The sequence below is a fragment of the Cryptomeria japonica genome, chromosome 11, assembly GCF_030272615.1.
Source record: "Cryptomeria japonica chromosome 11, Sugi_1.0, whole genome shotgun sequence".
Classification (NCBI taxonomy): Eukaryota; Viridiplantae; Streptophyta; class Pinopsida; order Cupressales; family Cupressaceae; genus Cryptomeria; species Cryptomeria japonica.
In genome coordinates, this window is record NC_081415.1 from 594,472,444 (window position 1) to 594,488,246 (window position 15,803).

Below are 15,803 nucleotides of genomic sequence, written 5' to 3' on the forward strand. Positions count from 1 at the left end.
ATATTCACAAATTTACAACTAGAATGAAAAAAAAAGAAAACAAGAAAATGAAACAAGAAGAAAAGTAATCATACCTTGCTTCAATTCGAAATGCCTCTTCAAAAGATGAACAATCTTTGAATGAAGAAGACAAACCCCTTAAGTAAGCAATAAACAAACTTGGAAACCCTAGCCACGTTTTTGAAAAACGTCTTCAGCAGCAAAAACGTGGCACAAAATGCAAGTAAAATGGCACAAGAACCGGTCAAATATTCCTCTATTCTCAACGCGTAGGTGAAGGAAGCCAAAACGACTTAGGGAAGAAGAGATTTGTGGCACTTGGATCCACCAAAATGTGGCTTGGAGGAATCACTTGTTTGCTGTTCTACACTAAAAAACCAGCAATCATGACTACCAAATGGTGTGATATGAGTTCGAAAATGCATGGAAATAGGCAAGAATCCGAAACGCCTCTTCTTCCCAAAAAATCTCCACAAAATATGCTTGGAATCTCCATCAAAATCACCTTCCTTGGCTGGTCGGGTTTTTGAGAATAAAGAACAAGTTCGATTTTGCATGTAATAGTGAAAATCGGGTTTTGAAATTCATATTACATGTTTAAAATTTCACTTTTCTCTTCACAAGGGAAAATCGGGTTTTTGAGACTCAATAGCAAATTTAAAATGCCTTCATTTTCTCTTTATGGAGCAAATGGGTTTTTAAAACTCAAATGCAAGTTATAAAATGTCACTTTTCTCCATTTTAAGCAATATCGGGTTTTTGAGAGAGATATACAAGTTATAATAACTTGTAAAGGGGAAAATAAAATCCCTTCAACAAGTTTTAATAACTTAGCACTTATAATTAGCTAAAAATTTCCCTCCAAAGATTAAAACAAAGAAAATCATTAAAACTTGCAATTTAAGAAAAATTTCCCAACTGTAGGCAGGGAGAAAAATCCGAAATTTAAGGAACGACATAGCAAATGAAACCAGAATGCGATGAAATTTGAAACTTGGTTCGAGGATAGACTGAGGATTAAGACAATCCAAGGACGAAGCAAAATTCTGCATCGAGAAGCGTGCCGTAGAGTAAAATTTTTATTTTTTGACAAATTTTTTATGTAATGGTCTTTCATTTTGGAAAACAAAAATGAGGAAAACACCATGACATGGGGAGTTTTAAGGGAATAGCAAAGGGGCCGTAGCAAGGAAGGGATAGGGTGTAGGAGGTAGTAAAGGGAGTGACGGTGGGTTAGGATAGGTAGGCTAAGATGGGGTTGGGGTTGGGGTTAGTGATGATAGTAAGGCAGTTGGGTGATTGGGAGGTACAGGGGATAGGCTAAGGGGAGGGGTGTAAGGTGTAGGCTAGGATAGGAATAGGTTATGAAGGGCAGCAAGGAAAGTGAGTTAGGTTAGGATAGGGGTAGGCGGCAGGGTGGTAAAGAGGTGTAGGTAGTGGATGGGTAGGCTAAGCAGAGTAAGGGGGTAAAGAATATGATATGTAGGCTGGAGGGTGTAAGAAATGGTAGCTATGAGAGGTAGTCAGAAAGGTGGGAAGTGGGCTGATGGAAGGTAGGAAGGGTAGATGAAGTTAGGAAATGGGGAAGGTGAATGGAAGGTAGGATAGTAGATGAAAGGAAGGGTGTAGGGATGTGATGCTAGGAAGTGAGGAGAAGTAGAATTGTAGGAAGGGAAGATGGATAAGTGAGGGGAAATGGAAATGAAAGGGGAGATGGAGGATAGGAGAATGTGGTGAAGGCATAGAGGGGTGAAAAGATGGAGGAGGCTGCGGGATAGAAGAGTGAGATGGAAAGATGAAAGGAAATGGAAATGAGGGGAGATGGAAGGGAAGCGATCGGGCTTGGGTACCCACTAGCAATGCTGGGAGAGGCAGGTCGAAAGCTTGATTGGGCAAAGGAAGTGTTGTGCTTGACTTTATCCTAAAGAGAGAGATTTTTGACTACATTTTAGCCACCTGAGATACTACACTTCTTCCAAATGGAAAGCAAATAGCTAAAAGACTCAACAATTATCCTAGAAAGCAGAAAAAAGTGGGGGTTCCTATTTTCAATGGGGCGATGTGTGAAAACGTCACAACAAGACTACTCGCACACCCCCCCCACCCTTTTTTTTCTTTCTAGGTTAGTTTAGAGTCTTTAGCTATTAGACTTTCACTTGGAGGAGGTGTAGTATCTTAAGTTACCAAGAGGTAATCAAGTCAAGTCTCTCTCTTTAGGATAAGGTGAGGTCAGTTAGTTTTCGAGGCTTGAGAAAAAAACGATTCATGATGATCATTACATTAGATCATCATCATCATTTACTTGCAGAGTTAGAGATGAAGTGCTAAAATTTGGCTAAGGCAAATTCTTTGAGAGGTAAATCCTTGTAGGAAGGATAGGATAGAGTTCAAATCATCATGAAATGGCTCAAGGTGAATTAATTAAGTTAGTAAAGTTGACATCTTGCGAACTTCCAATTGGGCCTCAAATGTGTGAACTTTGCTTTGTAACTTCCAGTTGACTCCAAAATCAGCGAACTTTACCTTGTGCATTTCCGTTGCTTGAAGATGATCATGATCTTGCTAGAATGTTTCTAAGAGGTTATCAAAGGCTTGATCCATGGCAAGTCCAAGGAGAAAATGAAGTAGCAAGTCAACCAACCAATGAAAAAGTCACTTCCAGTACCTTCCAAATGTGCAAACTTCATGTGATGGTCAAAAAATGCAACCTTCATCTTGCCACTTCCAGTATCCACCCTAAAGCGCAAACTTCACCTTAAAATTTTTAATTGTCTCCTCAAAGTGCGGTCCATCACTTCTAGTGCTGAAGCAAATGCGCTACCCATCACTCCCGGGTCCCTTGCAAATCATCGAAATTACAGTACGGGTCCAAAAGCGCGACATTCACATCATTACTTCCAGTTGCCTCCCAAATGTGCGAACTGTTAAATTTTATGATCAGATTAGATAGACAGTAAATCAAACACAAATGCATAGAATATATCCTGGGAAAACCTTCCTCTTGAAGGTGAAAAACCCAACTGTTTGCCCTCTCGGGTGAATACTTAAAGCATGAAGTACGTAACGCAGAACAATGCCATAGATATTAGACAAGTATCAGATGTGTTATTCCATTCATAATTCGTTCTTATCCACAAGTTACATTCGGAAGTATATAAAGATGCCAAGGGGGTGCGAGCGCCAACCGTCGCACTGCAACTGCCACCCCTCGGTTGCCAACTAACCAACACGATTACAACTTAATTAACTAGTTTTATTTCCGTGTACAATATTGCCGCCAACATCATCCCCCCCAAAAGAAAAGAAGTCATCTCTGGACGACTTAATACAAAATAGAGATGACATTAAACAGAACTGTTGATGCCAGTCGAGCCCAGAACTTATACACTTGTTGTGTCCTCGCCTGAAAAACCCTTTTCTGCTACCATTCGATGCTCAAGTGTGGATTTCACCATTATTGCTTCTTTTGACATCAAAGTCCTCCTGTGCCTAAACCAAACTTGTCTGCAAAACACGCGTTTCAGTCTCAGCCTCCACCAACTGCTACTCAAATGATATTGTCTCCCTAGCCAATTTGTTCTTGATAGCCACCCGCGTTGCCCTCTCGACATCCAACTCCTGGGTACGCTGAACTAAGTCTCACGCTAGTACTGCCTCCAACCTGGTGGTCAGCTCCTCCCGAGCCCTCTGTGCATTCCCTAAGGCAACCACACGTCCAACCGAGACATACTCCAAGTTCCTCAAAGCATACCATTCCTGCCTGGAGGTGGCCACAACCCGCTGGCACAAAGGCTATGAGCTGACTGAACTGAATAACTCCTTGGTGTCGCGCAGACCTGCAATGCCTTCCCTCAAACTCTGTTTGTTCGCAACCTCCAAATTCGTCTCCCTCTACGGCTTATGGCTTCCCCGCGAATGCTTAGCTGCAGGCTTCTTTCTCACAGTACGGACTTCCTGTGGTATTTTGTAGCTCAAAAATAAATTGGGGGTTTGGGGGCAACGCCCCCAGTGGGGTTGAGGGGCAGCGTCCCCGCGGGGTCTGGGGCAGTGCCCCTCGCGGGGTCCGGGCTCCAGATGTCATCGAATCATTTTTCAATCAGGTCGTCGTCGTTTTTTTTTTTTTAATTTACAACCTCCCCGTATGGTCAACAACAGCACTGACACCTCCAATCGTGCGGCCACCTTCCCGTGGTCGACACCCTCCTTACCGTACGGACACACCTCCAGCGTACGGACAACATGCTCAACTGTGCACACCGTACGGTCCTCCTTCCGCACACCCAACGTAGTTCAACCGTATAGTGACCACTGACGACGAAGCGGCTGCATCTCTTTTTTTTTTTTTTTTCCGTTAGCTTCTTTTTCTTCCTTTGCGTGGGCTGCGTGGTGCGGGACTGTTTCGGGTTGTGCGGCGCTGCGCGGGGCTGTGCGGGCTTTGTAGTTGTGGGTGCCACTGCACGACGGTGGTTACCATCGTACGGTGGACCGCCGGTGGTCCACCGCACGGTGGTCGCCGTCGGTGTTACCACCGCTGGTGGCCCCACCGCACGGTAGTCACCGTCGGTGTTACCACCGCCGGTGGCCCCACCGCACGGTGATCACTGTCGGTGTTACCACCGCACGGTGGTTGCCGTCGATGTTACCATCGCCGGTGGCGTCGGTGTTACCACCGCACGGTGGTCCCATCCATTTTTTTTTAAAAATTTTTTTCTGACCGTACGGTCGCTTGTCGTACAACCGTACGGTTTTTTTTCCAATATTTTTAAAAACATTTTTTGACCGTACGGTCGCCTGTTGTACGACCATACGGTTTTTTTTCAATTTTTTTTTTTCATCTCCTAATTTAGTTGTCTAGAGAGTCGTCTGCTCGAGTCCCCTGTCTCTGGGATTGCCCATCATCCTTCTCAGTTTTCCTCGCCCGAGAGTCGCCTACTGTGCTCCTGTGCCTCTTGAGTCGCCTTCCTGGCCTCTCAAGTCCCCTTCCATCCTCTCGGGTCCCCCTCTGAGCTCTCGGGTGTCCGTTTGGCCTCTCGGGTCCCCTGCGCGCTTCGCGTGTTAGGGTTTCAATTTGGGCCCATTGGTGGCCAATCTATTTTCAATGGCCATCCGAAGACCTGGAACCACAAATTCTACAGGGACCATTGTCTCCTTCCTGTACATAAGAAGAAGAAGAATAATAAGGATTTTGAAAGCTGCGGCCTTCCACACAAGGTTCCAATCGTTGCCGACACAATTGATCTTCGGATTATCTACGTCACCGAGGTTTGGGCGTCTCCCTTCCAATATTCTATGTATTCTGGCAGGTATGCCTCCTCTGTTACTTGCTCTGGTTCCTCTACTTCGAGCCTATAGCTCTGGAACATTTCATAATCCTCCATTTGCCAATAGAAGAGCCCGTTCAATGACCCTGTCTCATCCTCGGAGCACTCTCCTAGCTTGAGAATCCCTTCGTCATTGGGCTCCCTGCAGCCCCGTCCTTCGTCCCTCGAGTAGCCTTTCTGTTCACCCTCCGATTCCGAAGATGATGTCAGTTCCTCGTCAACAACCTGGGTCCTCAGATCAATGGTGTACTTCCGCCCCCCTTTCTCCATAGAAAGGGTGTTGTTTTTCCAGTCGTGGTTCACCTTTGTTGTAACCAGCCACCCTCTGCCTAAGATGGCGTCGTATCCCTTCTTCTTGAGTGGGATTACCACAAAATCTAGTATGAAAGGTTGCGTGCCGATGGTGACCGGCTGGGCCATCAGGGTGCCGAGTGGCTTGATGCCGTGCTGGTCTGCACCTTCCAAGTTGAACGTGGGTAGCCATAGTGTTGGCTTCCCCAACTTCTTCCACGTATCCTCTGGCAGTACATTCACCCCCGAACCTCCGTCCACGATGGTGTCTTTGAGGATAGCCCCGAGAATTCCCATCTGTACTACAGCAGGATGCCTACCACTATTTAAGGCCAACAACATTGGGTCAGCTGAGGGGCTGACTGGAACTTCCGCCCGTGTGGCATGCAAAGGTGCCTGCGCAGTGGTTTGTATGGAATTGAAAATGGCGGTTCCTAACTGTGGCATTGTTTCTAGAAGGTTGTAATGTCCCTCCTTCGGATTTTCCCTGATTCAGTCCTGAGACAACAATTTCAACTTATAGTGAGAATTATAATACATTTATAAATTAAATATTATCAAATCTGAGGACATTTCACTATAATATTTAACTTAAATTTCTATGAATAATTCAGAAGGTAGAACTTATCTTGATAGCTTTCTCCATTTATACACCCACCAAAACAATTCATCATGATCCTCCATACAAAATCTGTACACAATTAATTTGTTATATTTATCAGCAACCCCAGAAGCCAAGCTTCTCTATAAAACTGCCCAAAACTGTAAACACCATTAAAAACCCAATATAAACTTTGTAGATTAAGATAATATAAAGAAAATAAAACAGAGAGTGAGAAAAGTGAAAGCGAACCAAATAGCACACTGAAAAATGCTTACCTGAAGACTTGATCTATGATGTAAGCAGTATCCACAAGAAGAAGATGCAGACAGGAGTGGTGCTCCTATATCATAAACTTATGCTCTACTAGAGAGATTCAAATCTGAAAACAAGAAATAAAAGTCTTCAAGTGTCTTTCTCCAATTTCCCCTACTTATCCTTTTATGTATTTTTCTCCCTCTTCTTAAATTAATGAATGTACTTGATATGTCTCCCTTATATATACCATGCCATAATCTTCATATAACTCTCTCTAAATCATGTGTTGACACTTCAATTGATCATGATTTACTACAGCTTTTATTTGATTGGTATCTCACAAGTAGTGGAGAATGGGAAAAAAACACAAGCAAATTTTTCCCAAACAAAAATCTTCAATATGTTGTTGACTCCTCTTAGACATTCATTGACCCTTTGGTAATAACCTACAAATTCCTTGTGAAAGCTTAAGTGGGGTTGAAGTAAAAAACACAACCAATTTTTCAAAGTATTACAAGTGGGTCCCATTCCATTTAGTGGAGCTGCTGCTAAAAACACAAAAAATTGTGAAACCTTCAAAACCTCTTCTAATTGTTGCAAATGCTGTTTGGAGATTCTTTTATTATAATTATTGTGTGGGGCCAACAAAGCACTTTGGCAAGTGTATTCTAATACTAATAAATCTGAATTTCTATTGAAGTCCTTTTTCTTTAATTCTGATATCTGTCAGATCAAAGACCCCCACATGGTATTCCTTCCTTTATAATCTGCTTCCACATCACAAGATAATTATAAATGCTGCTGAATTAATATATGTTTTCTGAGTTCTCCCCCCTTTGACCAACAATGTCTGGTTATAATAATCAGACAGAGCATATATAGAACATTCTATATTGTGTCACGTATCCTATACCACAACTACAGAATTGAAGTGAACTGCTGTATATTTCATCTCTTATAAATGCCAATATCTCCTCTTGTGGTTCGTGTATTCTGACCTTCTCTGATTTCCCTCTCTTTCATCGCTGATACTCTTCCCTTATGTATCTTGCACGATGGAATGGTTGTATCGCTTGGTTATCGGAGAGACAGGTCTCTTCCTAATCATGTCTCTCCACTAGTAGTTTGCATATCCTCGATTTATTGATGATTATTTGTTAATGAATTGCTAGCCATACGATAGTCTCTATTTCATCGCTACCTATAGATGTAATCATGTTGGATTAAATTGATTATTTGGGATGAGATATTCCATCGATAATATTATTATATTCCTCATTGATGCTGACTATAATTATCTCGTGGCCAGTCATGGATATTAGTTTGAGTGCTGGCTGTTCATACACCGATATTGGCCAAGTCTTTACTCGAATGTTCTCATTAGATATTTATTTTATTACTATTCATTTATTTATATTACTTTTATTATTATTATTTAATAAATATGAAATTAATATTAATATTTAATAAATATAAATTATATATTAAATCTTCTTTGTTGGTTAAATAAATATTTCATATCTTAATTGTATTATTATTTGATTTTTAAATTCTATTCTAGAGTGGCATCATCGTGTTTTGATTGTCTAGATGGGGACATCTCCCCTTCCCCTCCGAGAGTGTGATCAATGGCCTTCTTATATCTTTGATCGGTAACGGAGATATCATTGAGTATTATCTTTATTATTAGATGCTAAGGTCTGTCTTATGATACTTTGTACCTGGTCACTATTTAAATATTAGCATTTAATAATCTTATTCGATGCTGTTTACCTTGTGTAACAAGCAAAGGTTTCCATACAATCGTTGCTTTGAGCCAAGTGAGAATTAATTTTATTTTTATATTAATGAATGATTAATACTACTATTACCATCAATAATTAATTACATAATAAATGATAATTTATTATTATGATGAAGAATCACAAAAACTAGTATTAATTACATCACCAGGATGTGGGGTTATGACAACCCTCACTTTAGAGGAAAATCGTGAAGTCTCATAAATGAGACGATTTTCCAATATTATTAAATGTTAATTAATAAATGTTTTAATTATCGTATTTATTTAATCACAATAATCCAATGTCCAAGGAGGGGTTATGACAAAGGTCCTTTACCCTTATAGGTACTTCCATCTGCAGTACTTGCCCAATGATGTTATTTTCCGCTTCCGTACGAGATGATGTACTCGCCACCTCGTTGTCTTGTCGTTCGGCCATCATCTCACGTTCAATATTGGCCTTTGCCTCCCGTAATCTCTCCTTCTCCATACGGGGGTCGGGATAAGTGGCCCTTTTCGTTTGGGCGCGGGTGATTGCCAGTACTTCTTTCTCACCAGTCTTCTCAATGTTGAGAAGATTAACCCCTGCCTGTGGGCAATTTGCCTCCTCATGGTCACCTGGCCGACACCATTGGCAGAGGTGCTGAGGGGTGGCTTCCTGCGTGCAATCACGGGCGAAGTGCCCCCATTGATTACAGGCCCTACATTGGATAATTGGCCGGCCCTTGGCGTCATACTGGATACGGCTTCCGTTATTGTTATTGTTGCTATTCCTTCTGCCACCGCGTCTGTTGTCTCGGTAACCTCCAGATGATGCCGTTGTGTTGGTTTGCGAAGTTCCGACGGCCGGCTGCTCTTGCGTGAAGAGAACTTGTTGGCTCCTGGTTTTCATATTGTAGGGACATTCCTTTGTCAAATGTCTCGTAATCTGACAAATGTCGCAGAAAGCCTTCTTGGGACAGGACCCCTTGGTGTGTCCGTCATTCCTACAGTCAGTACACCACACGTCATTTTCTTCCGTCTTACTTGTACTCCCTTTCATGGCTTTGAATTCTTTCAGCATTCGTTCCATGTCCTTTTGGAGAGCGTGCACCTTTTTACTCGATTCGCCACCACTACTACTTTTTTCGTCAGAATCTTCATCATCGTCAGATGAATATTTATTACTTTTCTTCTAACTTGATGTTTTGTATTCGCTCTCTAGGTCCATTGCCCTATTATAGGCGTCGTCATATGACGTCGAGGGTACAATTTTCATTTTTTTCCATAGGGAGGATTTCAATCCTTCAACGAACCATCGTTTTTTCAAGCCCTCAGCTGGTTGGCTTTCCATTTTACCCAACAATTTCTTCAGTCTCCTGCTGTATGGCCGTACTGTCTCCTTGGTACCTTGTTTGGTACTGTATATCTCTGTTACAATTTCGTTGTCATCACGGAGCAACCGAAACTCCTCTGTGAATTCCTTTTGTAGGTTTGCCCATGTGGCCACTTTTTGCTTATCTACATCGGAGTACCAATCTATGGCAACTCCACGTAACGTGGCTGGGAATTGCTGTACCCAGTCATTCTGGTCTGTCACTCCGTTGGCAGACCAAATGGTTTCACATGTACAGCAGTGCCGTAAGGGGTCTTCCTTGCCGTCCCCCGTGAACTTTGGTAATTTTTGTTTACTCGCCATCCCGGGTCGTCTTCCTGGCGGCGGTTGTGCTTGTGTCTGTGACCCTGCGCTACTTCCTCTGGTGGCGCCGGTGGTGTGTCCTACGTGGGCGACTGGAGGTATGGTGTTTTGCCTGTCGTGTGTGGCACCTACACCCGTACGGTTGCCCTCCCCTTCGCTCCCACCCGTGCCCACTCCTGGTTCCCGTTGGTGATCTTCACTCCGTGGTGTAAGGGATAAGTTTCTAAACTGATCCCGAGTCTCTTCGACTAGATCTCTCCTTAACCTTGTTTCCGCTAGAAACTCTTCGTGGCTCCGTGCCCTACGGTGTTCTGGCGACGTGTAGAAACTTCCCTCGGCTTCTGCACCCTCCGTGACACCTCCGTGGTTCCCTTCAGGCCACCCTTCGGCAGGTCGTCCTTCTGCAAGTTGCCTCAGCCTCCGTCTCCGTTCTACTTGCTGCTCCAGAATCAAGGCCCTTTGTGCGGCCTCCCACTCGTTCGTTTCTACTTTCTTATTTCTGTCTTTATTTAATATATTTGGCCTAAATCACTTCCGTACATAGCAAGCACACGCCATGTACATAAAAAAACTTTTATTATTTTTCCTTTCGGCCACAATTTATCTCAACATTGTACCGGGATTATTACAGGGTTCAATTTCCCCTTCGCCTCTTGTTCCATGTGCGCGTCGTCGGTCTCTGGGTTCATCTCACTGACGGGTAGGCCCATCGCGTCCGTGCGCCATCCACGTCTTCCGTTCCCGAGTACATCTAGGCAACGGCGCCAAATGTTTGCCCTCTCGGGTGAATACTTAAAGCATGAAGTATGTAATGCAGAACAATGCCATAGATATTAGACAAGTATCAGATGTGTTATTCCATTCATAATTCATTCTTGTCCACCAGTTACATTCGGAAGTATATAAAGATGCCAAGGGGGTGCGAGCGCCAACCGTTGCACCGCAACTGCCACCCCTCGGTTGCAAACTAACCAACATGATTACAACTTAATTAACTAGTTTTATTTCCGTGTACAATATTGCCGCCAACACCAGCTACAAGGAGTCTTAATTACTTCCAATAAAATGACAATAGTTTTATAATGAGTTCCTTCACACTTTGAAGCAATGTGACAACTGAATTTACTCTAGACTGCAATGTACAATTAATGATTGCTGTATAATGATCTATTCTTGATCAATCTGCTTCTATATCAATTGGTGTCCTTGATGACGAGAACATGCTGCTGAAGAATGAGATCGGACTTTGTGTAGAAGAACATGAACTGTTGCTTGCTATAGAATAAGATATGTCTGACTACCTGATATATGTAATCCGATGCCTTTGGAGGATGGACACAAAGCCTTATATACACCCGATATGTGTTCCTTTAATCATCACGACTCCTCCAAGAGTCGACCATCATAAAACATCGTGTCTCTTTATTAACACGTTCCAAGGGTGGCGGGTTTCGTTACTTAAATGATATCGGCACAATGAAGTAATTATTTATATAAATCGTAATTTTTCCCTTCACATCTTTAATTGTTTTATTAGATCGACATGTAATTGTCTTGGACAATTGTGTCGGTCTTAAAGGAGTCCGACCTTAGCCATTCACATTAACACAAATTTCTAGTTGCCTCCCAAATGTGCGAACTTCTAGTTGCCTCTCGAATCAGCGAACTTTCACCTCACATTTCCTTTACTTGAAGATGATCATGACCTTGCTAGAATGTTGCTAAGAAGCTATCAAAAGCCTGATCCATGGCAAGCGAAGGGAACAAGTGGAGTACCAAGCTAATCAACAACTGATAAATCACTTCCAATACCTGTGCCAAGGCACAACCTTTCTTTCAGCATTTCCTTTGTCCTCTCCAAGGCGTGATCCACTTTGACTTCCACTTCCACTTGCTTCCACTTCCACTTCCAGTTTCTTCCAATTCCAGTTCTTTACACTTCCACTTCCACTTCTGTTTCCACTTCCTTCCACTTCCACTTCCATTTCTTTCCATTTCCAGTTCCTTCCTTCCAGTTCTTTCCACTTCCAGTTCCACTTCCTCCACTTCATGCCCAAATCCCCTGCCTATTATGACTCAACTTCCAGTTATCATCAAAAAAGCCTGGCCAGCATGAAGAATTCTTCACATAAAAATCCACAACAGCATAGGTGGCAAATGAGACTTGCTGATATGAACTATCACATGTGGGCACAAAGTACCTAGCTCATCCATCAAGGAGGATAACTATCACATGTGGGCACAAAGTCGAATGCACCAAACGTTGTCATGTATTGGTCAATTATTCAAGGAAGGACATGTGTCCCATATAATGTCATTTAATCACTGGCCAAGCATTAAATGCTTTGTAATGGGTGTAACAAACCTTAATTAGGGTTTCTATCCTTTAATCTTGGCCATTGATTGTGAATCAATCTGAGCCACTCATTGTAATGAGAGGACTATATAAAGCTCCACTCTTCCATTTGTAAAGGTTAATAGTTAACAAGGAATAGTTAAGAGTGAATAGTCAATAATTAGATAGCAATTAGAGTAGAGCAGGAAGAGAAGGCAAAAATTGTTGCCAAGATTTTGTTGTAAGAAGCATGTAAACTTCATTGAAGATATGGTGAAATTCATATGTTGATTCAGCAATTTGCATGGTCTCTTCTTTTCATTTAATTTCCATATTGTTTAGATGAATGGAAGAACTTTGTGCATGATCAATTGTGAAATTCGTACATCCATACTACTAACACTTTGCTGATTGTAAAGTGTCTTGTGTAGTCAATTGTGTCCATCTTAGCAAAGTTTAACTTCAATTATCACTCCTTCATTGGTATGCTTCATCTTGAAGGTGTATCTATGCTTGTAGTGGTGATTTGAAAATCATTAGCTATCCCTAGAAAATTGCACTAGCCTTGTGGATATGTTCGCTGCATGTCAAAGCAAAGCTTAGTTGAGTTTCACCAAAAAATGTCCATTGCTCTTGCATTTCTAGGCTTAGATTAGCTTTCTCAACCCTTACCCTTTTTATTTTATTTAAGTTAGGTAAAATTCCACTTTCAAACAGCATATTCAAACATTCAAGATTCAACGTAAGTCCACCTTGTGATATCAGGAATATCACATTAAACATGCTAAGTCTATCCAAGAGCACGTCAAGACCTGACATTCAGAACCTTGGGGTCACCTCCTATGATTACGAAGTTTAGCATAAGGGGAGATTTTGTTCAAGATATGATAGAATACTTAGTATTTTATTTTGTGTTGCATTTTGCATAAAATACCATCAACAAGGCCTAATCGAATCTCTTCCGAACTATCAATGCAACAGGCCTTTCCTCTCAGCATTATTTCAAAAACATATTCATGCATCTTTATTGATGGGGTGGTGTTAATCCATGATTAAAGTTTACAAGTGCTCCCATTTGTTCCCCTTTGTACTTTCTACCAATGATAAATCTGATTGAAGAATACCTTGATTTGCCATATAATTGGCTGCTTTGTTTTATTTTTTATAGCAATCAGACAATTTCACAAATCAAATTTTCTTGTCCTTTCGAAAATCTCTTCTAACATGGATCTGAGATACCAATGCGGCCAATGCCCTTTGTTAATAGCATTAATCACAATTTGTGAAGCTCCTCCAATTTCCACACTCTGAGACCCTACTTTATATGTTGCTTTAATTCCTTCTAAGAGAGCCTCCTATTACGCTACATTAATAGTTTTATTCCGAAGAAATAGCAAGCACCCAAGCACAAAATCACCATTAGACTTTCTTAAAATATACCCAGCATTTGCTAACTATGGATTACTTTGTGAAGCACTGTCAAAATTCAATTTCTATTTTATTAACTTATATTCTTTTTTACGTATATAAACTCTTGAATGGGTATTAAGTACAAGTCTTTTTATAGTGTGCAGCTCTTCTATAATGGCGCCCATAGTGCCTATCTGTTATTGTATTAAATTTTCTTTTTTTTCTTTTTTACCTATATAGAGTACCATTTCATTTTGAGTTTCTGAAACTTATTATCCTGTGTAATATTCAGTCCTATGTTACAGCTTTTGATATTCTTTGCACTGATGTGTGTGTTCCTCTTCCCTCAACGGAACAAGAAAGATAAATTTATTAAAGAAAAAAGGATTTTTCTTATATCAAATGTGCCTAAATTTTGCACATTTATTGATACACACGCAGGTTCACATTGCATATTGGAAGTAGTTTCCACTCTTGCACTAAATAAACATTTTACAGGGAGAAAAAAATCATTTTCTCTTCACATGAAAAGTGTGGTTAATATTCAAATGAACTATGTATATATTTCTTGCAATAAGATATACTGCCATGCCCATCATGTAAAATAAAAGGAAAAATGCTTGAAAAATTTATTATCTGCTTTGTATGTGCTCTATGCATGGTTTCTTCATTGGCCTTTACAGTGATCAGTTTCTCTCCTGTTCAGGCCTATCCATGGTAATCCTCTTTAGATGCCTTTAATGATGTCCATTTGTAGTATTTTTTGCATTCTTTTAAGAATTGTTAATCTAAATTGACGTTCATGAAAGCTTGGCATGTATAGGGAGGCAAGGTCAATCATCGAAATATTGGGTTCAATGTCACGTTGCTTTTGTAACATTTAAGAACCATTGACTTAAATGAAAACCATATGTAGTGTATAAAGGTTCCTCTACTTTAAAGCACAATTTGTGCATGTTATTACATATTACCTACTCATAAATTGCATAGTTGTTTGGGTTTTTTCAGTGCATAATTAATGCAATCTCTTTCAAAAGTATGGCTCATTTTCTTAGGTCATGTACATCATCTTGGAAGAACAATGCTAATCTAATTTGTAAATTGTTACATTTTGGGAGATACTTGACGGTCATTGAAACCTTAGAAAAGCTTCTTGGTAGGATGTCATTGATTTTACATGGAATGTATTGTCATATATTTTTTCGCAATATAAATTTGTTCATGAATCATTTTGTATATTTTTTCTGTACAGCTTGAGACCCTTTCAAGAGAAGACTTGGCATCTCGTTTGGCTTTAAACACAATGATTGCTTCTATTGGCAGATTATTGCTTCTAGACTCTGCGATTACAATCATGGATGTACGTTTCTTCTGAGCTTGCATCATGTTTTATTGTTTCTTTTGTTTATTGTGAACTTATCTTTTCCTAGATGGCATTAGCTTAATCAAGTATCTAGATTGCATCTGTATGTTATAAAAACAGTGCAGTTGTTTTTTGGCCTCTGCAATGTCATATAATATCTTATACATGCTAGCATGAGACATTAGAGTTGATAAAAATAAGATTTGTTCTAGATTACTTAAAAAGGTAATCAAATATTTAAAAAGGTTCTTTGTTTTGATGTTTGGCTCTATCCTGTTTATGGAATCTTTAAAAATATTTAAATACAATAGCAAGAACCAGAGTTAAAAAGTTGGGACTCTGGCAAAATTTGGCAGACTCAAATTTGACTTGGACTTAATGATTCGACAAAAGTTTGGCACAATTTCTTAACATAAAAAGACATATTTTTACAAAATAATATTAATAATCATGCATACTGATAAAACTGACTTTAGAGAACCAATAAGTACTGGTAGTTTTTCAATCATTCGTAGATTTGAAGAAGTTAAATGCACATTATTGATCATAGTTATTACTTACTACTAATCAATGCCAAGTTCAATAGTCATATGATCACAGGTAGTAAATCTTAAACATCATAATGTGTGGTATCCATTGTCATATTATATGTGATCATAGTGCCCAGACAAGCATGAAAACACTTTATATGCAAGAAGATTCATAATAACATCTCGTCCCTCTACATTTGTCACTGCCCATTCTGTTACTTCTCATATGAAGA

General features: G+C 40.4%; 1 protein-coding gene across 4 annotated transcripts in view; it reads left to right on the plus strand.

Moving 5' to 3' along the window:
• The window catches only part of LOC131076332 (uncharacterized), a 242,703-nt gene that overhangs the window by 111,087 nt on the left and 115,813 nt on the right, over window positions 1-15,803 (plus strand). For all 4 annotated transcript variants that reach the window (XM_058013472.2, XM_058013473.2, XM_058013474.2 and 1 more), the window contains exon 6: window positions 14,930-15,037. In XM_058013472.2, the coding sequence (XP_057869455.1) occupies window positions 14,930-15,037 (108 nt within the window). The remainder of the gene's footprint in view (window positions 1-14,929; window positions 15,038-15,803) is intronic.